Below are 24,690 nucleotides of genomic sequence, written 5' to 3'. Positions count from 1 at the left end.
TTACTAATGATATCAGTGATTTATTACTAATTACTGGCTAATTTTTTGAGGCATCTTCTTTAACAAATTTTACCTAGGAACAGCCAAAGTATTTCAACAAAAGTATAAAGCACTTTAAATTTATTATATCCAATATAAATTAATTATAAAGCTCTACTTTTTTTTTCCCATAACTCCTGTGTAGCACCAACAGTACATCCCTAGAAATGCATTTGTGTAATTCACTTCAGTGTTTTAAGACAGATAACTGCATTTCCAGCAAGTAACAAATAAAAAACCCACCAACGCCCCCTCCCATACCATTCTCATAGCAGTGCAGCTCATTTATTTGAGACCACTGCTCCTGTGAGATAGAAATGATATCTCCCACATCCTTTTAGCGTCTTGAACCCTGTAAGTCACTCAGGGACACAATTCTAACTGAAACTGTGGGAAACAATTTTATATAGAGAAAAAAAATAGCTTTTGATAATAAAGGCTCACTCAAGGTAAGCCATGATGAAGATTTACTTCAGACAGTCTGTTTTCTTCTTTTACTTCAGCTAGAAACAAGGACCCAAGCTTGGATTTATGACATATTACATTTCTTTGTAGGAAAAATTTGAATGTGGGCAAGATCCTGAAAACTGTTGGCATTTCTTCTGTTGTACAGAATTGCCCTAAGTCTGATTTTGAATAAGAACATGTAAGATCAGGAACATATAATTTTTTTAGAGGTGATTATTGTGCCTTGCTGAATTATACTAGAAAATGATCCTGAATTATATTAGAAAAACATTATAGTAACCTTGTTAAAACATACTCAAAATCAATGGAGATTTTAATACAAGGCTGTGTGCAGATCTGGAATCCTAGCTTAAGTTGTTTTATAAGTAAAATACATAGCGGTGATCAAGTCTGAGCTGGCAGGTGTATTAACTAAAGTATTTAGAAAGTGAGGGAAGTAGATAATAGTCCAGAACTAGAAGTTCCTATGCTCAAGGCTTGTGAATCTTGCAATAGAAAATCTGGTAGTATTTAGAAAGCTCTTACTGCATCAGTCAGAGTGGATCACTGCAATTCTGTCTCTGTGACAGGCCACAATGACATTTTAACAGCGGAGAAACCCTCTGCCTTCATACCTGGTCCATCAGATTTCTTCTTGACAGGTTCCTCTTCGCTGTCCTCACAGTCTGCATCATTGCCACCTCCTGCAAACAAGGAGCAGGCCAGCAAGTGTTACACCTACAGAAGTGCTGGTGTAAATGCCATTCTAAAATGCCAAGCTAAAAATGCTAGTTACTTAGCAGTAGCGACTGGTTCCTCACCTATCACCATAACAGAAAGCACATTTCCATTTCCAAACACTCAAGTGAAGGGACAACCCCAGCAGTAAAGGTGTTCATGGATGACCATCCCTCTCTTGTAATTTGCAGGGATATTTTCTTACTAGATAGGCTGCCGAATGAGACCATCTGTTGATGTAAGCCCAGATACTTTCTCAGTCACTCCTTAGCCACACTCAGCAGTCTCACCTTCTGCTGACTCATATTGAGCTCATTTCTTCCTCTGCAAAGGGGCAACCTGAGCAGTGCTCTGATATTTTCCTGCCTCTGGCCCACCAAACCTGAAGGAGTTGAGTGGGACCTTCAGAAGCAGCAGAGTTGTTTTGACACTACCACATATATTTATTTAGGCCTGTAGCAGAAGAGTGTTGTACGTTCACAGGCAGAAATGAAGGGAAAAAAAGTAATCCTCCTTCTGTCTAATGCTCAGTAACTGCAGGTACAGTTTCAGTGACAGAAGCCAAATTATACAGCTTCTTCTTTCTGACAGGTGAAGATGCCAAACAGAGCAAATGTCTATCTGATTAAGCCTGTATGGGCCTCTCTTTTCTGCATCTATACCGACCAGAAAAGCTTTTGAATTTCTATTTTCCAGCTAAAAATGGAGAAAAAGTTCAAGATACATAAACCGCTTACAAACTGGTGTGTTTTTCAGAGGTACAAACGATTTTACACTTCTAGTAAAGCACAATAAACATTTGTATATTTTCATTTTGCTATCTACTGAATTTACGGGGCTGTGGATATTTGGGGTCCTTAGTGACTGCAACACGGAAAGTGAAAAACCTTTCTTTAGATTCTTCTTCATATATCAACTCAGGCTTCTTTAGGGAACGGTACAGGAAATGTGGCCAAAATAAATAATATGTGGCTATTTAATTAAATTTATTTATTTATTTATTTTTGCAGCTCCACTTGAACTACAGCTGTTTGGGAACTCCCTCATGAAATAGTTCTTTAACACCTTTCCCTGGGATGTACAGATGACTTTACCATCAAAAAAAGTGACTTTGATAAACTCTAGAAATGTCTGGGCAGAAAGATAAATCTTTTTAGGAGATATGGGAGTGAAAGGGTAATGTCCTCTCCCTGCCTGATTCTGTCCAAAAACCTGGACTTGTCCTCTAAACCTCATCTGCCTTTCATGACCAGGAACAACAGGCAATAGTTAATATTGTGGCTTTTTAAAATGGAAAAGGTTACCTACCGTCCCCAGATCCTTTTCGCCTTCGCTTCTCTTTCCCAAAACTTTTCTTCTCTTTGCGCCTCTGTCGTAGAGCTGTTTTAGGGTCAGTTATCCAGGCTTGATAAACAAACTGGAAGGAAAAAAAACCTCATTTATATCAAGGTTCCTCATGTTCCAAAAGAAAGCCATAGAATAAGCCACAAGCAGGACTATATAGTTTGAGTAAATGCATTCAGACCTGTGGGGGCAAGGAAATATTTTCAATCCCAAATCAAACACTTCCCCTGCAGATCTGCTGAGTTTTCATGTACTATTTTTATAAATGTAAAAACAAATGTGAAAATACTTGTGGGTGACCAAATTTCATTAGAACCCACAAAAATTCATGTTCTGAGCTTTGGGAATTAATACCTTTTTGTGCATATGGGCTACCTTGTCTGAATCTCTCAGTTCTGCATTTCTACTTTATAATTTTATAGGCAAGATGCAGAGCAAAGAAGACTTTTAGAGAAAGTCCTACAACCCATTAATTAAAACATCAAAATATGTAGAGATATCCCTGTACAGGTAATTGTATTTTTCACAGCTTAGATTTTTTTTTCCCCTCTGTAGGTCTCAGTGTAATGTTTACAGAGTTGTTATCTGTACACAGTCTCAAGACTGGCAGTCAGGAATTCCTCACATTGCTTCCTGATTTTAACAATGCCTTTCTTTGTTGTTTCAGATAAGTCACTTTTGAATCCTTCTGCTACGTTTTTTTCCAGTTGTGAAATGAAGACAGTATACCTACCTGTTTATCCAGGGTATATTATGGGACAAAATCCTGCTCACAGCACTCACTCAGATCAACAATCTGTTGACCTGCGTGACAGCAGGAATGGGCTCAAACTATTTATAAATTATATAGTAGTGGGGTTAAAATAAAAAAAAGTAAAAAAAGTCACTGAAAAGTAACTTTTTTAATAGCTCTGCTTCAGATGTGAAGTAAGGTTACAGAAAAAAAGTAACAAAACTCATATCTTTTATCCCTACATGATCTAAAATGTATGTCAATAACAGAAACTAACTTTTAATGCAGAAGGTGTTCTTTTGCTCATTTAAAGCCTTTCCTTGACAAATGGTAATTATCTTCAATTGTCTTATATTGCAACACAGGCCACTAACAGAGACAGGGCAGGGAAGCACACAGATGCAGGCAAGAGGCTGAAAAAGCACACCAACAAACCAGCTCTATCTAACTAATTCACAGCACAAACATGCAGATGATGACAACACCACACGTGTGTCTCAGTGAAGCTGGAATTGTCCCTCATAGGACAGAATGTTGAAATTTCTATTTGGTTTATTTTTAGAATTTTCCTATGCAAATCGTTTTGAAACATTCAAAGTATCCTTTTAAAACTATTAAACTGACATCAAATTGATTTAAAAGGGAAAAAGACTTTGTTTTGTTTTGTGAATATATACAGTCATGGAGAGGTAATTATTTTGGTATTGTTGAAAAGAAGATCCTCTTCCAAATCTCTCTAAGTCTATATATCTATTTTTATATGTCTAAGTTGTTCAAAACAGGCACCACATGAGAAAATGTGTGGGATCAGAGGCCCTGGTTTCCCTTTGCTTTGTAACAGGTGTTTTCTAATGCAGGTGATCTGGGGAAATGGTGATACTTAAATGAGCTAAGACATATTATTTTACTGGGAGTCAGAAACTGCCAACATCTTCAATTGTCATTCAACTGTGAAAGTGTACACTGAGCACAATCATAGTGTGAATGAAGAAATTAGAGCTAAAAGGCAGACTTGGAAGAATAAAGTAAGGGATTTTAATTTATAAATTTAATGTAACTACCTATGCTAGGCAGGGGGTATTTTAAGGGCATTATATTAGTTTAGATTTCTATCACTGCACAAACTTCCAATTTAATATCTTTTAGGCTTTGGTGCTGGTACTCTTAATCTGTAACATTCATTTCTTACAAAAGTCATGTTACATATGGAGTGGAAAATGATACACAGTGCCCAAAGTTAGGAAATGCTAAATGTATTCAAGCAGGACAAGAGAGAAGATGCACAAATCTTTTTTTGTGATGATAAAGGCCAGAAAAGTAAATAGCTAAAAAGGGGTTGGGAGCAGAATGTGTGTTTAACAAACCTTTCACCAGCTTTCTGAGATCAATTACCACTGTGTCTATAAGATACATGCAACTTGATGTGACCATCTTGTAAATCAATATCAAAAGAAAATAAGAATTTGGGTCTGCATTTTCTCTCTGGGGTTACACACAAAAAAAGATAGATCGCTTTGCTTGTGATTTGACCACTCCAAAATTATGAAATGCATTACATTACTAGGAATGAGACTTTAGCTGTCATCATTTTTTAAAAATTAATTCATATAAGAGGAAAAATGCAGATGAGAATAGAGGTATATATTTATACTATATGTCAGGAACTATGGGGTGGGTCACATACTGAGCATTTGCAAAATGTCAAGTACCTTTGCTGCTTTGATTAAATACTGAAGAATAGTTTTGGGTAGTTTAATGATAGACTTTGGCAAGGCTAAAATGGCTGAAGCAAATTTTCCAATAGCTCTCTATAAAGAAGGAAAAAGCAAGAGTAGTTAGTAGAAAAGCAGAAAATATTAATAAAAAGGATCTCTTTAATTACTGTATCTAGAATATGAAGAACAAATTTATATTCATAAACTTCAATACGAGAAAAAGATAATTTATGTAATTCATGTTAAAATTTCAATAATATGACTCTTAACTGCATGCATTCTCTATTATTTAAAATCTCCAAGTTAACCCTTCAAGGGACCACTGCACACAATTTGCACTGAAAGAAAGATCGCACATTCAAATAATTCTTTAACAGAGTCTACAACAAAATTCACTTGGCTAATATTTTCAGTAAGACTTGGAAGGCAAAGAAAGTATGATGACCATGGGATGAACAAACTTTTCATGAAAAAAAGATAAAATTCTGTTTTATACAAGTCTCTGCTTATATAAAGCCATCCAGCATCTTCATATTGCATATACTGCAGAACAGGCCACCTATCCAGGACATCTGACCAAATTTTGAAATAATAAACAGATCCTCCATCCTCAAACCAACTGTTTCAGGACTGAGATGAACAAAAAACCCTGTTGACCTCAAGTTTAGAACTCTTTAACTCAGTGCTTGGCATCAGCACATCTGAACAAAATGCTGTCACCAATTTTTTTTTAAATCAGCAGAAACAAGAATGCAAACTTTCCACCAAACCTCCATGAAAACTAGAAAGAAAAATGAACTAGAAAGTCATGAGCCATTTCTATGGTCCAATGTAAGTTAAATGCAAAATATATTAAAAAAAGTAGTGCAATGCTAGAAAACAAAACTTAATTATCACATTATTTTGATCTAGATTTGTTTTGCCCTTATTAAGGACAGGGTTTTTTTCTTCATGTCATTATCATGCAGACAGTTTAACAAATGTAACCAACTGGCAATGTAACATATTGTTAGTATATAAACCAAAGGAACATTTTATTAATGAATTAAATATCACATTTCTTCCTGTAATTCAGTAATGTTGTTTGGGAAGCTTTGTTTGAAAGGTTTTGGCTTAGGGAATAGAAAAGCACAGAGGCAGTTTCTTGCTCTTGCTTGGGTTGAATGGTCCACAATGCACCAGCTCTGCAGTGATTAACATTGCCCTGAAAATGAAAGAAAGTAGTCTCTTCTTGTAACTTTAAATGTTAAGCTCTTTCTAACCCAAGGATATATTTTTCTGGCCCAGTAGGGTCAATAATATATTTTTTAAATTAAGTATGTATTCTTTTCCATGAAAACATGCTTATTTTAGGGATTATTTCTTCATGGAATGATAATATCTCCTCAAAACTAAAAAACCACTGGAGGCATTGCACAGCAGCATCAGAGGCAAGTCAGCTTCCTCAATCGCTTTTATTGTAATGCAGAAAAAAGTAAAGCTTGGGTTCCTAACCTTTGTTTTTTGCATTTTTGTTATCTTCAGGCATAAATGAAAGAAGATATGACTCTGGTATAGTTTTGGTAAGAATTTGGCAATGCTTAAAGTGTAAGGCAAACTTACATTTTAAATAGGCAAGAAATTTAATTTCCAATACTTTCAGGACTACTTTAGAGGAACTGGCAGCTTTAACATGTGCCTGTGTTATGAGAAATGTACATTTTTTTTCCAGATGTCAATGAGATAACAAATTACCATAAAGTACCTGAAATGCAGATTTTTTTCGAGGCTCTTCCTCTTCTTTTTTTTCCTCTTCCTCTTCCTCTTCACTATCCGTCTCAAACAAATAATAATTTCCACTTCTGACCACTAAGTGAAACAAAATATTTTCTTACTTTTCTGGAAAGTTCTATTCGCAACTCCCCCAAGACCTATGAACAGGTAGCCAGTCATTTAAAAATTCATAACCAGGAGAAGTGAAAACAGAGAAGAAGAAAAAGATTAAAAGGTCTCAGGCCATTTATTTGATGTTAGTCTGCAATACTTTGGGCATGAATAAGAACTACACATGAGATAAGGAAAGCATCCCTATAAGAAGAAAATGTAAAGAAAGGGATTGAAGTTTACCAAGCTACAAGGGTACATTTTTAGAGAAAAATAACAATTAAGTCTAAATTTATTGGGGACTTATGATTATTTGAGGGACTAAAAAAAGCCCAGCAGGTAAGTAAATTAACTTACATGAACAGTACCACTGGACAAAAAATACAGAATTTCTCTTTAAAACACTGAGGCAATCCTTTAAACTAGGCAATGGGATGGTATTAGTTTAATGAGGTAATGGAAAACCTTGGCTTGTTTAAACCAAATCACTCAGATTCTATTAACATGATTGCAAATGAGCTTCAATTTTTTGCCCATGGATTCAGAAAGATTCTGAACCCTTAATACAGCATAGATGCACAGTGATTAAGCTAGGCCTTATATCCTTGAACAGAAGCAATGTTTTTATTTCTCAGATGGCAACAGGCCTACATGAACAAACAAGGGAAACAAAAGAAATAAAAATAAGGTAATGAGCAAGTGAAAAATAAAAATCACAGCACTACATTCGGCAGTGAAAACTAGTAATTAATTTCCACATTTAAGCTGAAATATTTGAAGAAAAACAGTTACTTAGATGAAAATTTACAAAATCTGGATATATGGAGTAATATATATTTTCATAAAATTATATCTATACATCATTACAGGTTTCTGGAAAAGTAACGGTTGTTGTAATTCAATCATACCTTGAATTTTACACAGACCTTATGTGCACAGATGACCACATGTAACTACTCACAAACCTCAGGGTAAGGCTGTGAAGTTTACCAGAATTGATCTTTGGATCATAAATTTGTCATCTAAAACTCCCTCACAGAGGGAATTTTGTGCCTCATGTGCCCACTTATGATTTTCAGCATCAGTGAATGTCCTGCAGAGGGACAGAAAGTCCACTTCAGCCATTCTGATTGTTGCACTGAAGTGAAAATAAAGTTTAGAAATTTCCTGGATGAAACAAATGAATTTTTTAGTGCTGAGCCTTCCACAATGGCCCATTTAAAATGTGCTGAAGAGATAAAAGTATTTTAGGAGCCAGTACTCTGCATTTCTCTTTCATAAAAAGATATCTTGAAGTCAGCAATAGAAATTGTCAATGCAGAGGATCAGCTGGGTAAGGTTTGACATTACGGAAAACCTCCACAGCAGCGCAGCTCTGCAAAGGCTCAGAGTAGCACTCAGTCAGGCTTGGAACGCCTCATCAGGAAGCAAATAAATCTACATTGATCTCCCTACAGAATTTTTAGGTTAAAGTGTATCTGAGGGGACACTCCAATGTAGCAGTAACATCCCTTTGACAGCTCAAGAAAGAGGTATGATTGAATAGCAATAATGCATTCTTGCACACATCAAAATGGAGCAAGTGGTGTGTCAGCCACCTACAAGGCTGCCTGAAGAGACCAAGTTTTACTAATAGCACAATTTATGGCCACACTGGACTTGGGAGGGCCCTCTTGTACTACAAAATGTGGCTTCCCCCTATCGAGAAAAGGGATGTAGAGGCTTTTCTCGTGGGATGAGATGGAGGAGGCAAAAGAGGAGCCATGCAGGAGAAAGCATGATCTCATCATCTGCTTGTGCCGAGGGAAGGAGCTCCCCAAGACAGCTGCAGTCACCATCTTTTGTGACTGTATCAGACACAACTGTGTGACCCAGGAGAATCTAAGCATGTGATCCTAACGCCTGCTGATCTTTGTGGGACTTCAAAAATAATCCACAAGCACAGGAGGAACCACACTTCCCTACAAGGGAGATTGTGAGTGACTGTCAGTGAGGAAATCCTCACTGACATTTCTTATCTATTCTACTCAGATCTAAAAATTATGACTGTTTTAGTTGCTACAGTAGACAAAATGATGCCTCTTTCTGCACAATAAAATTACAGCAAGCGATATAAAAATAACAATAAAAATCTAAATTCAAAAATTCAAGCTTGAGTGACTTCAGTGTATGCACATATACACCCATAAACCCATTTACTGAGATGAAGAGCCACATGCTGCAGAATGCTGCAGTTACAGCAGTGTTCCAAAAGAAATGAGTGGGGAATATCAGTCTATTCCCAGTCTGCATGCCTGTGAACACCTACTGTCAGTGCCATGTTTCACTGAGTGTGGATACAAGCCACGTGGCAGGAAACTGCTGCTTGTAGGGTCAGGGTCTCTGATGTTTCCCACAAGGTTTTGCATTATTGCAGTAAATAATTTCAAGAATGCTCAATATTTAAACACCAAAATGCAACTTGCCACCTAAGAACATTAAATAATGAGGATGAAATAAGTAAAAGCCAAAGTCAATATGTCTCTGTGCAATTCTTCTTACTACAAAACCACTGGTGAATGAACAAGAGACCATATCCCATTCCTTCAAAATCATCATAGCTTGAAATTCTATAGAAAAAACTCATATATTATAGTTTTTATCTTTTTGTCATTGTTGTTCTAATGAAATTATGGGACAAGAATTTTATTTGCATACGGCTTTTGAAAAGGATAGGTCTCTCTAAAGTGGCAGTGTGCCCTTTAGAAAAACAAAAATAGAGGCACAGTTTACTTGTGACTTGATAGAAATAAAGATACCATGTTCTGGTAAACACTGCTGGCAAATAGATGTCTGCTGAAGTTATAAATAAAATACATAGGTAAATGAAGCAGTATGTGGATGTGTAAAAATATGACTTGGAGTAGCTCTTAAAGTAAATTACCAAACACAATATACACATTTGTATTTTTAATGGCATGAAATTAGGGGTGGTTTAGGTTGGATATCAGGAAGAAGTTTTTCACTCAGAGAGTGTGGTTGGGTGCTGGAACAGCTCCCCAGAAAAGTGGTCACAACATCAAGCCTGACAGAGTTCAAGATGCATTCACACAATGCTCTGAGCACATGGTGTGACTCTTTGGGGTGCTCCTGTGCAGGGTCAGGAGCTGGACTGGATGATCCTGATGGGTCCCTTTCAACTCAGCACATTTTGTGATTCTGTGTTTCTATGATTTAACTCTAATTATTGCCCTACATTTAACTATTTTTTCCACATCTTCAGAGGTTACTAAAGAGTTCAAATCTGATTTCATTCAACAAACATCCAATTGAAGGACATCTGATTTGAGATTGCAGCCTACTCAGCTTTCCTGTTCTACCTAATCCATAATATAGGAAAGAACTCTATCATATGACTGGGCTGGGCTACAAACAAATTAAAATATCATAATGCACCAATTATATGAATGACACATGCTAATAATTTCTTGTGCACAAGGCTAGACATATTTTTGCTCTCAGGTAAATACAAAAAAAAATGGAAATAGGAAAACAATGGGCATCAACAACACATTAAAGTGTCATCAGAGAGATGGAGCTGAGCTCTACACAGCCTAGTTCTGGGACTAGTCTTCCTGCCTTACTCAGATTTCTATGGTTGATACTAAAATGACTGATGAACCATTAAAAAAGATGTATGATGTGTGTATATGAAAAGAGATTATGACTAATCTTAGAACGCATTGGCAAAATTTCACATTCACATTTTTAAATATATTGAGCTTTGCAGTATTGGGGAGTTGAAACCTTTTAAGTCAAGACAGATTATTTTCAGCACATTTATCTGATTTGATATTTTTCTAAAAATGCTCAAAGTATCCTGAGCTAGCTATGCTTCCAACATACAGAAGTTCAAAATACAGTTAAGTTCTTTGCAGATTGGAAAGTAGAAATCACTTTTTGGAAAAAACCCCGAGGCTTCTATCAAGTCACAATCACAAAACCAGGCATAAAACAAACAGGCTATGGGAATGCCTTCATTCTGGTCAAGGATATAAGGGTTAAATCCACATATTTGTAAGAGGATTGAGAAAACCTACTGGAAGCATGATCAACCCAAGGCCGCCACCACAGCTTTTTTTTGCCTTTGGCTTTCTCTTTGTCTGCATCTCCTAAAATAAAATATGTTCAAATATTAATTTTACAAAATGAGAAACATATTTCTTACACTGATTAATAAGTTCTAATTTCTCTCAAAAGAGCTAAAATTTCATGAGCACATCAGATGTCAGGTCTACTGAGTACATTTAATGTTATAATAATTCAAAACCATGACCACTAAGCAGAAATACTCTGGTTTATGCAGTAGTTAAAACAGCATTCCAGTCTTAAACAGCTAAAAAGCTGGGTTCTGTGTTTTAAAACATATTGTCACAGTTGCAATTTAAAGAGGAATAAAATTTCCCTCCTCTCAAATCCCCTTACATTTCAGGCTCCAGAAATTTTTAAATCCAGTAAGTGCTGATCCCAGGTCAATGCTGGAAATGTGGCACTAGATAGAAATGATTTTATCTGTTCCTGTGATTTTAAATAACATTTAAAAGCCCACAAACATTTCAGTGACTGAAAAAAGATCCAGAACAGCATCCAGAAAACATTGCTGGAAAAATGTTGGTGCTACCTATTTGTAAAACTGTGGTTTATAGATAATGATTTTTATCAAAACAAACCTCTGACTCTTTTCAGCTCTTTGCCAACAGCCTGCAGTTAACCAAAAGTATCCTCAAAGCAAACCATTTTTTCTAAACCTATTTGAAGTACATAAAACAGATTTTTTTTGCTGAATCAAGCCTGAAACCGATACTTAGCTAACAATGTTGTTACATGCTGGCAGTTTTCAAGAACAATTTGTCACTTGTCCAGCTAGCAGGTCTATCAGATCCTTAGTGCTCAACTGCAAATATGGTACAGGAGTAGCTAATGGTACCTTCATCATCTTCTTCAGAAACCTTCCGAATCTCTGGCCCCTCTGAGGACTCCTGGTTCATGCTTAGCATCCTCTCTTTACCCTTCTTGTATTTTTGCTGCCTGGCTTTGATGCGATCCATTCTAGCAAAAGGAAGAATCTTATTAGATTTAGGCCTTCACCCACCCTGGAAAACAAGTGTTAAACACATGCACACACACACATACTCTGCAACACTTCTAAGGGAAATATTGTTAAATAAAAGGAGTTACATTGCTCTGAAGGGGCTGGCTGGAAGGACCAAGCATAGATGCTCACTCTGTGGTCAGTGAGAGCTGGGTTTCCTGCTGGCACGACTGCTTTACCTACTCCCACTCAGCTATCTTATTATCATTTAAAATTGAAAGAATCATTGTCAGGAGTTACAACACACCATATGAAGCACTGAAGAAAAACAGGACTTCTACCTAATGCAGTGCTTTTCCTGAAACTTGCCACTCTGAACCAGGGATTTGGTCATTCCTGGACTGTTTGTACATCTTCACCCCTTAAGATAATTTGTCTCAATGGACACCAGTGACAAGTGGCTCCCTGGGGGTCCAGTGCTATTTTTAATGTCTGGGGATGAAGTGGGATCAAGTGTACCTTCAGCAAGTTTGCAGACGACACCCAGCTATGTGGTGACATTGGCACAGCTGAAGGATGGGATGTGTTTCAGAGGGATCTGGACAAGCTCAAGAAGTTGGTGCACATGAACCTCATGAAGTTGAGTAAGACCAAATTCAAGGTACTTGGAGAGAGCTTATAGGAAAGGTGGCACCAAACTTTTTTGCAGAGTCGGTTTTGAGGACAAGGGGCAATGGTTTTAAACTGAAGGAGGATTGCTTTAGATTGGCTATAAGGAAAAAGCCTTTACAATGAGGGTGGTAAAACCTGGAGCAGGTTTCCCAGAGAGGTGGTGGGGATGCTCCATCCCCAGACATATTCAAGGTCAGGCTGGATGGGGCTCTGAGCAAATTGATCTCTTTGAAGATGTCCCTGCTCATTACATGGGGGTTGAATCTAGGTGACCTTTAGCTTTTCCCTTCCAACTCAAACAATTCTATGACTACGTGATTCTATATTGGTAGAAAATACAGCCCCTGCAATCTTCTGGTGATTCTCCCATTACACAGGTTGGAAGAAGCTGTCGTGAGTGGGCTTTGACACTTGGTTACGAAGTAGTTAGAGATTTCCATGCATCATGGTGGAGGAGCTTTGAAAGCTTTCTGCAGTTACCAAAGAAGCATACTGGCTGCATGCAAGAAAAACCAAAGTGACTTATGGGCTGTGTTAAGAGAAAGGATCTCCAGGCCACTTAAAGTGAATGCAAATATTTTCAGTGAAGGTAAACATGTATTTTGCACTTAAACACTACAGGAGGAACCACAAATAAAACAGAAAGAGCAGTCATGCAACAAATCTTTCCAAGAATACAGATAACAGATCTATAGAAAAAGAATTCTAATAATGGTAAAGCATTTCTATAAAAGAAAGGGCTGGATAAATACCAGTAATCCATTATATATGTACATACATATGCATAGAAATCTATGTGTATATATGTGCATTGAATACATACTGTCTTTTCAGTTGATCCATTGATTTTTTTTCCTCTTCAATTCTTGCCTTTACAGCCTTGACAATTGTAGCCTGAAAAAGCTCAGCACCCCTACATCAGAAATGGAGAAGACGAAATAAAAGAAAGAGAACATATTAAATGTTTCTAAATTTTTCTTATGGCAACTAATCACAGAGAACTCTATGTTCCCTCTATACATGACCTTATCTGCATCAAACAAAACTAATCCAGGGCCTGAAAGAAACAATCAATTGCTCTAAAATAGTAACATCTTTACAGACAATCATTTCAAGATCTGGGGCCACATGCTGTGAACCCTGCTCAGCTTGTATGTTCCTCTAGCAGCTGCAGTTTCCAGTCCTCAAAACACAGAACACAAGTAGGTTCAAGGCTGAGGAAGGATTTCTTCCACACCCTCAGGATTTCTTTACAGTCATTTCAGCTTTATAATCACCTCAATCCCCCGCCTCAGTCCCCCTGGAAGTTATAAGCAAGGTCCAGCTTTATCCAGGGCTAAGGTGAGCATAGATTCAGCCTCACATTTACCTTTGAAAACTATGGTGCTTTCAATCTGTCAGTATGAACCCTTGAACAAGTTTCTGGTGTGCCAAAAGAATATGGCTTTTCACCCCATTACATTAGAAATGTAATCAGTTTGTTGATGTAAATGTTATGGCCATTCTTCCTAATTCACACATGAACTCTTGAAGACTCTTTAAAGAGTCTTAAAGTCTCTTTCAAAGAAGTAGCCTAGATCTAAAGCCTTTCTTTTGTCAGGAATTCAGTAAGAAAAGGTATAATTTTAGAAGTCCACTCTCATTCTGGATGCACATTTCCCTATATAGGATGTATTTTGATACTCATGATTTTGCTTTATGCTGTTTTCACTGCGAACTCAGCACACCAAAACAAGCACAAAAATGCCATATCCAGCATAACTGGGCATCAGCACCGAAATTCACCCCAGAATAAATGCCCAGCGCAATGTGAGGTGGAGGTGGAGGTCTTTTGGTAGCCCTCTTTACAGTGCTGAATTTTGTTCAGTACAGGGAGCTAAACATGTCCCCTTCTTAAAATGATCCCTGCAAGAGGAAGATAAACCTACTTCCTTTCACTACATGAAGGCCAAATTTTGGCCTGAAACAGAGTCAGAAATCAATGTCTGTATGTCTTTTGAGGGGAAAAAAAAGCCACAATGCATGTAATCCAATATTAACAAAAGTATTTTCTTAGAAAACTTATGGAAATTAAAACCAGTATTTCATTCCTCATCTGCCTTCATATTACAAACCAGAAGAATGTTTGAGCTAGTGATGGCTACGAGTGAATGCTTGTGGTGTAACAGGCCCAACAAGGTTAACACTTCTTTGCCAAACCTGGGAAGTGTCCATTAATGCGACACTTCCCAAAAGTGTTCCCTTTTCTTCCCAAGCCAGACTTAAGAACTTTTCTGTCTTCCTCCTCCTGTGACATTTCTTGAGATGGGATTTCTAAGGATAATTGTCTCAAACAGGCTCTGACAGCAGAATATCTTCTTTCCAAGACTTAGAAACTCTGGCATTCTCTCTCATGCATATCAATGTTGAGAGAATGCTGCAACATACTTTTAGAGCTTTTAATAGGAGCAGCAGATGGTATTTGGTAGAAAGAATAGTATAGTTTCTATTAGATTCTTAATTAATTAATTTTCTTGTGTCAAAGTTGGATTGTCAGTTATGAATTTAGCATGGATTGTTTAAGTCAATATTAAAGGACTTTTTTTTGGTAGTACCTATTGTAAACAGTAAGTACTGCCAACCATGAGAGATTTGAGCTGTTTAATTGCATTTCTTTTAAATTTTCTGTTACCTTGATGCTAATATCTGAGAAGCTTTTATATCTGCAACCACGTGAAGGAAGTAGTAACTCATGAAGACTCTTCTTTGCAGCAAGAGGAAAGCAAAACATATACTGTCCCAAATGATTCCGGCTTCTCCACTGGGCAGCTTGCAATCCACATTGCCTGTCGCTGGAAAAAGACACCATCAGTGTTAAGAACTCTTTCATAATGTTGAACCAATTAAATAATCCTAGCCTTTAAAATAATTTGAATGATTTTAGCTTTTTCTAAAGAAAATTGTCATGCATTTCCTTTTGAGGTAAACCGTAATTTCTTTTACAACAAACTGAAAAGCTTCCAACAATGTGATGTCCCACGACAAGTGAGAATTCATCAGAAGTGAACCATTTGCATATTAATTCACCATACTTTAGTGAGTACTTGAAAACAAAGAATGGAAAAGGCATATTTTGTTACACTGAATTGTTTGACGTCAGTGTAACAATGTAATTATTTGATTTCAGTGTATGCCTAAAATGGCATATTTCAATTTTTTCTTCACTTTGAAGTGACTTTTTCTCTCACTTTTTAAATTAAGAACACTATCAACAGGAGAAAGAAGTGGTTTGTTTTTGTCAAATGACTTCTTGACTGTCACAATCTAATATTTTTATTTTTCCTCTCCACAACTCAGTTCAATGTTCCTTTCCATTGCATAAGGGAAGAAATATTTGAAACCACAAAACTGCTTCCTTTGGGGTAGGAGGAGACAGGCAGAGGAAATCCCATTCCTCCTACCTCTAGCTTTTGGCTTGGGCTATTTCTTTCTTTGTTTACTCTCTGTAAGACAGTTCTCTTCGGGATATTAAAAAATTAAAACCGGGTTTTGTGGAGCTGGACTATAAACCACATGGCCTATGCTGCCCTACAGAAGGCAGTAGGACTCAAGGGACAGGTCTTGGCTCGAAGCTGGTTTTTCAAGCAAGGAAGCATATCTAATAGCTCTGGAAGGTCAAACTCCAAGAGCTTCAAAGCCTGCTGTGCCCAAACCCTGGGGGGCATTGAAAACCTGTGCCTAAATTTCTGTTGCTGCCCAAAAATTTTGGATAAGACAAAAATACCTGGGCACCTTTCATCCTGTGATTTTGCACCTTCGTATCTACTTTCTTTTCCCCTATTCCACACTTACCTATTGAGATCAATCATGATGACAGAAATTCAGAATTTTGCTGCAGACTCACTACAATGAAACAGCTATTTAAATTCAGAAAAAAAACCCAAACCAAACCCAGAAAACACTAAAAAAATCTGCAGGTGTTTTCAAACTGTTAATCTAGTGTGTCAGGACAAAGTGGAGACAAATTAATAGCTCACTGAGATGTGAAGGGTTTTGCTCTCCAAACTTCATTCATCCCTTCTGCCACCTCCATCCATAGACATTATCCACTCCATTCCTTTTATCACCATATGATAATAATCACAAGGAAAAAAAATGCCTAAAGTCACTATGCATGCAGAAGAATTACCACTTTCATGCCATTTCAGTGAGCTGAACTGGTTTACACTTTGAACCACCAAGGGGAGTGGGAGACCACACTGCACGTGGTGCCCAGTCCGTGCAGTGATGGTGAGCTGACCTTTTAGCTCAAGTTGTACAGTAAACCAGTGTCACATCACCTGCAGATATGGGAAAATGTGTTAAGTGCCAATATCAGTGAATTGTTCATTTACAGCAAATGCTGGCTGTGGGTGGATATGTGGAGATGGTGGTAGTTTTCTCTGTATACAGAGAGTGTATACACTCTCCCTTGTTTCTGTGAAATATTTTCAGTATTCTGTGTTGCTAATCAATATAGGACCAAGATTTTTCAAAAGGTAATATGTCAAGGGAAGGTAATATATATGGTAGAAGATTGTAAGGTGATTCTTTATTTATAGAAAATTATGGAGAAAAATAAGATATACTTACGAATATGGTAGCCTTTAACTGTACAAGCCAGGCTAAATGCCTGAATCACCCAGCAACTATTCTTAATTAATGACTCAATGTAGCCACATGCTCCTATCTGCAAAGTAAAAGGGCAGTTTCATATAACAAGACATAGGAGAAATAAAGGTAAGAAAAATTGCATGTTTTTACACTACATGAGAAATAATACAGCCAAGGGCAGTCAAATTATTCTCATTACTTAAAGAGCTTGGAAGAAAGACTGGCTTTACCAGTGACACACAAACTATTCTTAGACAGAATTTGATTTTTTGATTATTAGTGAGCTAGGAAGTATGTGGAGTTTGTTTGCCTTTTTGCACAGAAAGGGACACATCTGGCATACGATGTAATGTGACAACTAAGCAACTTTTATAAATCACTGACTTAATCTTGCAAACATACATGGACAAGCTTAAGACACATGTAGCTCCACTGAATTCCCAAGCACAAAATGAAGCACATATGTAAGCATTTAGAACATTTGCAAATTCAAACCACCCATAAATCAATTTTATTTCAGCATAGTGACTTAAATAAATGTAAAAAGAAAAATGTCTGTTCTTTGCAGTCCAGCATTAAAATGTTCAAAGCTAAAAAGCAATTGCCAGGAATAAATCTAAATTTATCTTTCAAAAAGACTGAAATTACTGGCTTGTCTTAATCACCTGTCAGTGCCACTGCAAGAATACATACAAAAGAGTTAACTAAAAAGAAGAAAATCTTTAATATTTTGCAGAAGAATCTGACATTTAATTATCAAACACATCTGTTTCCACCTGAATTTCACACTGGTTCTAAAGGAAATAGGAATGGAGTTTGTAACTTTGTAGTCAACTTCCCTATTTACATTACATCACATCACACCACTGCATCTCATACTGGATTTGAAAATTCTTTATTAAATAAATTGTCTAATTAAATGTGCACTACTTATCAACAGTATGACTAATTTTACACTTCTTACTCATTTTCCACTCCATTGAGATTTTCATGAGACTTCTAAGGAGAGAATTCATAAGACAAAGAAACCAGAACCTGGCCCTTTGAAAGTAGCTTGTGAGCTTTCACAGAGCCCAACTGAGCACATGGACACACATTTTCCTATGATGGATATGCATTGCCATTCCCTAGCAATGCTGAATTGAAATGGAGGCTGCTTTGTACTTGCAGAAGGCTGTGGTCCTGAAAAAGGATTTTTAATGACCACTCAATGCACTGTGCATGCTCCCAATGAAACTGAAGCGCTGAGAGCAGAGGAAAGGCAACAGTTACCCACCGACAAGATGTTCTTCATGGTGATCACAAAGACGTTGTAGGCAATCAGCCAGTCCCAGTAACGCAGAATGCTCCTAATGGGCTTCAGCAACAGGTCTCCACCAAAGAGAAGGAAATAGAAGCAGGCCACCAAGTAGCCCATACAGAATATGCTGATCCTTGTGGTTCCCGTGATGAAGATTATGGTAAGCACAAACCAGAAGAGGTAACTGAATATTATCACCTTATACATGTCTAAGTAGGACCTAGAAGTAAAATAAGGAGAAAAAGTTACCTTTTTTTTTCTGAGGGCAATGTCATCTTTCCTCTTTCTGCACTAATGGCAGACACTTGTGCCCAAGGTCTTCTGGGCTGGACATTCTCACACTTCAATATTTGTGCAGGCACTCACCACTACCACCACAGTCAGGGGGTTTGGCTCGTGCACGGGTCTGCCCAGCTCATACACTCCACTCCAGCTCCTCTCTGTGCCTAAGCACCTTGCTACACCTGCTCAGGGTCCTGTGCTTGCTGCAGGATCAAGCTTTGTATCATGGAAGGGAGGAAAATCTGTTCTCGCCAAAATTCACAGTGTAGGAATATTATCTGCCAATGCCATTTATGCAGTCTAAAGGGTGGCTGAGATCATCTTTCAAGAAGTCTGAGAAATAATATAGAAAATCTATTTTTAAAAGCCAGCTAGAGTACACCATTGCAAACAATTCCATATTTATTGATGACCTCTTGGAAATTCAGGCTGGTCAAAAGACTAGTTTTCAAAGACAGCTGCTAAAATTATCTTTCTCTAATGGAGATCAACTGCAAAAGTTTTGAGGGGCAAAAGGTTTCTACAGAACAGAAATATGACAGAATTTACTGAATCATTTTCCAGGAAGCTATGAGACAAAGCTATCTGAAATCAGCCTGGCCCACAGTGGAAAAGAGAGAGAAACAATTTGGTGTTTTCAGATTCCTTAAAATCTTGACTTAATATTGACTCAGTGAGCTTTCAAACAAGAATATCTGCCAAAGGCAATACCAAATACTACATATAGCTAAACACTGCAAAACCAACTAATTCTTAGTTTCCTCCCATTTATAGTGTTTTGATTCCAAATCTAACTGTGTTTTCAGAGTCTGTTCAGCCAGGCTGTGTAACTACATTTGTCAGGAAACCAGGCAGGGAGACAGAGCTATAGGAGTGTACATATATGTAAGCCAAACCATGTAAGGAGCAAATGAACTAAATGCACTGGATGAAGCCACATTAAAAGGCCCCTGCTGCTTGATGTTCTCAGGCTCAGAACTTTCTAGGAGTATATATTTATAGTCTTACATTTATAGGCCTATATTACATATTTCACCAGGCATTTAATGAAAGGTAACAAAAAAGCTCCTTCATGTTTATATCCCGCAAATATTAAAAAAAATTGTGATCTACTGCCTGTGAAATCCAAAAATATTGTGACTTTGGAGATGTTACTGGATTCTAGGTGATAAAACATTAACAAATAATCCATATGCACTGGGAAAAAAGAAGACATCAGTTGAAGAGGTCTTCAAGAACTTGATGTGCACTAGAAATGGTGCTCTCATTGTTTCTCCAGAAAATAATATTCTGTTTTATATTCCTTTAATAATAGCTATTAGTATGTGGGATGGCTAGGAAGAGATCACTTTCCTGACACTACTCTTCTTCAAAAACCTTGTACTTTTCTACCAACAAAATGCATCAGCATCTTTTGAGAAAAGCCCAAAATAGAACAAAATTGACCAAAAAACCCAGCAATGTTTTAATACTCTTCAGTAAAAATGAACTCTGACTCTTAGAGAGTCAGAGACATTTGGGACTGTCCCAATCCAAAATTCCCAACATATACATGTGGTGTTTGCTTGAGTCATCATCAGCAGCAGGTATCACTCTTAGATTAAAACTTCTGGAAATCAGAGAGAATATTAAAAAGAAGACAATAATCTACCTATTTTTTCACTATAATGGTAGCCATTTGCTATATTTTAGCAGTCATCTAAAATATTAAGTACACCTGTTCTTCTTATATCCAAAATATACATTAAATATAATGGCCTTGATAATCTCTAAACCAACCAAACAACAAAACTGGATGTAACAGAAAAATGCTTAGAAGGGAGGAGGCACTACAACTGTGTCAAGTGATAAATGATGTAGTCCTTAAAGATGGAAAGCACTCTGACTTTTAAAACTGTGCAGTTACAAGCAAATCAAACAATAAAATGGCTCCCAATAATTCATTTCGGCGTGGACATCTCACAAAATGGTGTTTGAACAAGTCAGCCAAGGCACACCTAAACAATGAAGACCACCAACCAACCAAGGTACTTCTGTGCTATCCCAAGAAGAATGCCACATTGAACATAACGGAGAGAAACACTCAAGTTGTTTCAGGTAGATAAAAATTTTCCTGAAATCATGTTCCTTCCAGTTACAATATGCAACATCTTGTCTGTTACAGCATAGAGTCATGCATGGCCCTAATTTTCATTAATTGTTTATATTGATATGGATAGGTCAAGTGCTGTAAGAGTAGGAACATAGACATGTCTTGGCGGGGACTTCTCTACGTATTATCTCCCAAATAATTTGACATGTTCTTGTATGTAAATCTTTGAATTCTGCCTCAAAGCCCAGTATGTTAGGAAGTGAGGAGTTTTGGTTCTGTGCTCTGGGAGCATAATGCAACAGTGGGAGGCTGAAGGACAAGGACAACAGTTAAAAAGACCCTACACAAACCCATGAAGACAGTTGAGGTGCTTACCCTCTGTTTAAAAGCTTCTACACAGACAGGAGAAAATGCTTAATCTTGGACAGCATATACTGTGATTTTATGCTTTCACTGCAGACCACACAGATCATTAGCTTAAAATCATGTAAATAACTCTTCCAAGCTCTCATCTCCTAAGTGTTCTTTAAATCTCCCTTCATTCACCAAGAGTAAAAGGCCACCCTCAGGATGTGAGATTTAACAATACACCTTAGAAATCTGCATAGCTGGTTCCCAAGGGGACAGTCACACCCTATCATCCATTCAGCTCTGCATTTCAGCCCCCTTTTTTGGCTTTGGCTCTTTGAAATGGTTTCAAGAAGAAAATTTGCAAAAGTCTATTTACTTTCAGGGAGGACAGAAGGAAGGGATACTTTTTTGCCTATTTAGCCTCTGAGCCAACTCAGTGCTGGTGTGATGAATGCAGAAAGGTGGGAGGGTGCAACAGAGGCTGCACAGTCACACATCCAAGTAAGACATCAAACTATGGCATTTGGTGGTAGCATGACAGCCTCTGAATGAGAAATTACACAGAAGAAACCTGAAAGATTAATGAGAAATAAAACCCACTGATTCTCCAACCATGTCATTAATAGAACCCACTAATACTCTGGATAACATTTTGGAAAAAATTACCGTATCAATTTGCTCAAAACCAAGGAAGACAAAGTCTGAAGTTCATTCCACACATCCATCAAACCTATGTGAACCCCAGACGGCTTTCTATATCAAATTATCTGCTTTTCTTTTCTACAGTTCTATTGGTCTTACCACGATTGTTTGAATATTTTATTTCCACAGGAATTAATTTTTAACTGCAATACAATCCGGCCTGTTGCAGAGAGATTGCTCTAGGTGTAGTTGTTTCCCTGGCAAGCTACACGATATGTTTGGCTATGACCAGTCTAGTGTCTGGACCTCTGCCTGCAGGCACCAAGAGGTGCTGATGCTGCAGCCAACAACCTCTTTCAGGAAAGGTATTTGTTCTCATTCAGCGCTTTGAAATTTAGGGGAAGAACACACTTCTGCTTACACACTGGTGAGAGCCTTTTGTGGTAATGGATGCAGCTCAAGGCTTCTTCATGCTGGAGGAGCTGCTGTTATGTAGCTTCACTGTTTTCCCTCAGCAGCCCCCTGCTTTGAGTGTGGTACCCACCTTCATATAACCCCAAGGCTCCTCCTGTAGCCTTCTTCTGATGACATAATGTCCTTATACACATGTGTTCTGTAAGCTTCACCTACTATCAAATTTCTTCTTTCTTTCTTTCTTCTGTATCTCCTATTCCTTACATTCTTAGCAGCCTGTGTGACCCTGCATCAGAGCCTGCTTCCCCTTCTAATCTCGGCATTGCTAATGTTCCCATCCCAGCTTCCATCCTCAAACCCTTTCCCTGGAGCTCTATTTCAGCTTTCAAAAGGGAGTTTTGTTGATTTTCCCTCTGCCAATAGCAACATCCAATCTTCTGAGAACTAGCTCCCTTAGTTCAATGGACTTCTTCAAATCTAATGTTGTGGATCCCATAGGTCTTAGTTCCTACTACGTTTGTTTAACCCTCTCAAGGAACTAATGTTCTTTTACCATTATGTTCTTACCAATAAAGTCCTTCCTTTGTGCTTGTATCCACCTTAAAAACCCCCAAATTCACAACTGCATTATTTGTTGAAAGTCATTCTTTTAGCAACAGAATGTTTATCTGCTTTAAATAATAAATATGACGGGAAGCCTGTAATGTTCATTTGCAGGTCTCATCTCACTAACCTAAGTTGGAACACAGTTCCAAGACTGGCATTACAGCTGCCTTTCAAACACTTTACCTGACTTCCCTCATGATGGTTCCCAGAGCACAAATATTAAAGGAGACAGTTCAATGACTGTTTCTGCTTCTAAGTGGAAAAAAGCAGATTACAATCCCAAGCTTTTTTTTCCCTGACAATGTCTAAGAGAACGTCTGAAAACTTCTTGGGAACTGAAATGAGAATTTTCCAGCATTAGAGACTGTGGGAAAGGATTATCCTCAGTGAGGTTGCTTTAAATCCTGTGTCATTCTAAAAGCTCCTGTTTCTATTCTTTGTTCTTATTTCTGTTTCAAAGTCCTTTGGATGTGCACTGCTTTGGGGTCAAGCATGTATCCCCTGAGAAATCTGGGGGTGGAAAGGCAAGAAAATTTCAGGAAATCTCTTACTTAGACTGTATTTATCATTGTTGAACTCAAGTATTACTCCAGAGAGAAGAAAATGAAGCCTTTTGGAAATATGTTCTTCTTCTGCCACTGTTTATGTTGCAGTTAAAAGATTTTATCCACGTCTACTAGAACGGTGACTGAGTAGTAATCTTCTGAAGTGAAGTGACACTTCAGAAAGGGTGCTTCAGTCTGCAGCTGCCATTCTCTTACATAGCAGTAAATACACAACAGGCTTCTCAGAAAACACAAGAATACCAAGTACAACTTTTTAATTTTTTTTTCTTCTGCTTCGTAATTTATTCATAACCAGGTTGTCTTCTCTTACTCTTTGTCTCTTTCCTGACTGACTTTTGGAGAAATGCCATTATTAATTTCACTTGCTTGGATAGGGTTTGAACCGAGTTCTTGTCCATGTTACTAAATATTTAGACCATTCTGAAACTTCTCTTGAAAAGCACGAGAAACATTTTTAGACAAAGCCCTTTCAGTTCCAAATTGTCTTGGATGGAGGCCAGATACATACATTTTCTTCTGAGGTAGATCTTCAGTGGATTACCCAGAGCTTGAGACTCCTTCTTTTAAAGATTTATAACTCCTAATAAAATATTCAGTCACCTTAAGGTACTGTCAGCTATTCTTTGAAGCAAATTAGGCATTTAGGATTGCATATGTGCAGTGTAACTTCTCAAAAATAACATAATCTAAAGCCTGGGATAGTCTATATTGTAGTGAAAGCATTGAAAGAGACACTTAAGAGCTCAAAGAAAGGTAAGATACCTTAAAGAACACGAGACCTATTATGCAGTTCGTGCTAAAGAAAGGTCTGTTTATACTTAGAGACACCATCCTACATGTTCCCGTTACACATCCATGCAGCTAACATTACAAACAAACAAACAGAAGAAAAGTTACAGCTTAAAAGGGAGTGGAAGGAAGACCTGTAAAAATACAGATGAGTGAGCCTTCCCTCTGTGCTTGGGAAGATAATGGAGCAGGTCTTCATGGAAGCAATGTTAAGGCATATGCAAGACAAAAAGGTGATCCTAGCATGGCTTCGCTAAAGGAAAATTGTGTCTGCCCACTCTGGTGTCTTTTTATGATGGAATGACTGCAATGCTCTATAAGATCAACATATAGAGGAATGCCACCTACCTGGACTTTTGTAAAACATTCAAAATGATCCTACATGACATCCTTA

General features: G+C 37.6%; 1 protein-coding gene across 1 annotated transcript in view; it reads right to left on the bottom strand.

Moving 5' to 3' along the window:
* Positions 1–24,690, bottom strand: part of LOC310907371 (piezo-type mechanosensitive ion channel component 2-like) — an 88,626-nt gene that overhangs the window by 32,878 nt on the left and 31,058 nt on the right. Inside the window, exons 17-26 of the mRNA XM_083857556.1 lie at positions 18,531–18,774; positions 17,234–17,330; positions 15,294–15,453; positions 13,446–13,535; positions 11,846–11,967; positions 10,959–11,030; positions 6,761–6,864; positions 5,011–5,109; positions 2,533–2,641; positions 1,122–1,190 (exon numbers count right to left, since the gene is read on the bottom strand). Of these exons, the coding sequence (XP_083713682.1) occupies positions 1,122–1,190; positions 2,533–2,641; positions 5,011–5,109; positions 6,761–6,864; positions 10,959–11,030; positions 11,846–11,967; positions 13,446–13,535; positions 15,294–15,453; positions 17,234–17,330; positions 18,531–18,774 (1,166 nt within the window). The remainder of the gene's footprint in view (positions 1–1,121; positions 1,191–2,532; positions 2,642–5,010; positions 5,110–6,760; positions 6,865–10,958; positions 11,031–11,845; positions 11,968–13,445; positions 13,536–15,293; positions 15,454–17,233; positions 17,331–18,530; positions 18,775–24,690) is intronic.

Source organism: Zosterops lateralis, assembly GCF_965231275.1.
Source record: "Zosterops lateralis genome assembly, chromosome: 1".
Classification (NCBI taxonomy): Eukaryota; Metazoa; Chordata; class Aves; order Passeriformes; family Zosteropidae; genus Zosterops; species Zosterops lateralis.
This window is presented reverse-complemented; position numbering and strand designations above follow the sequence as displayed.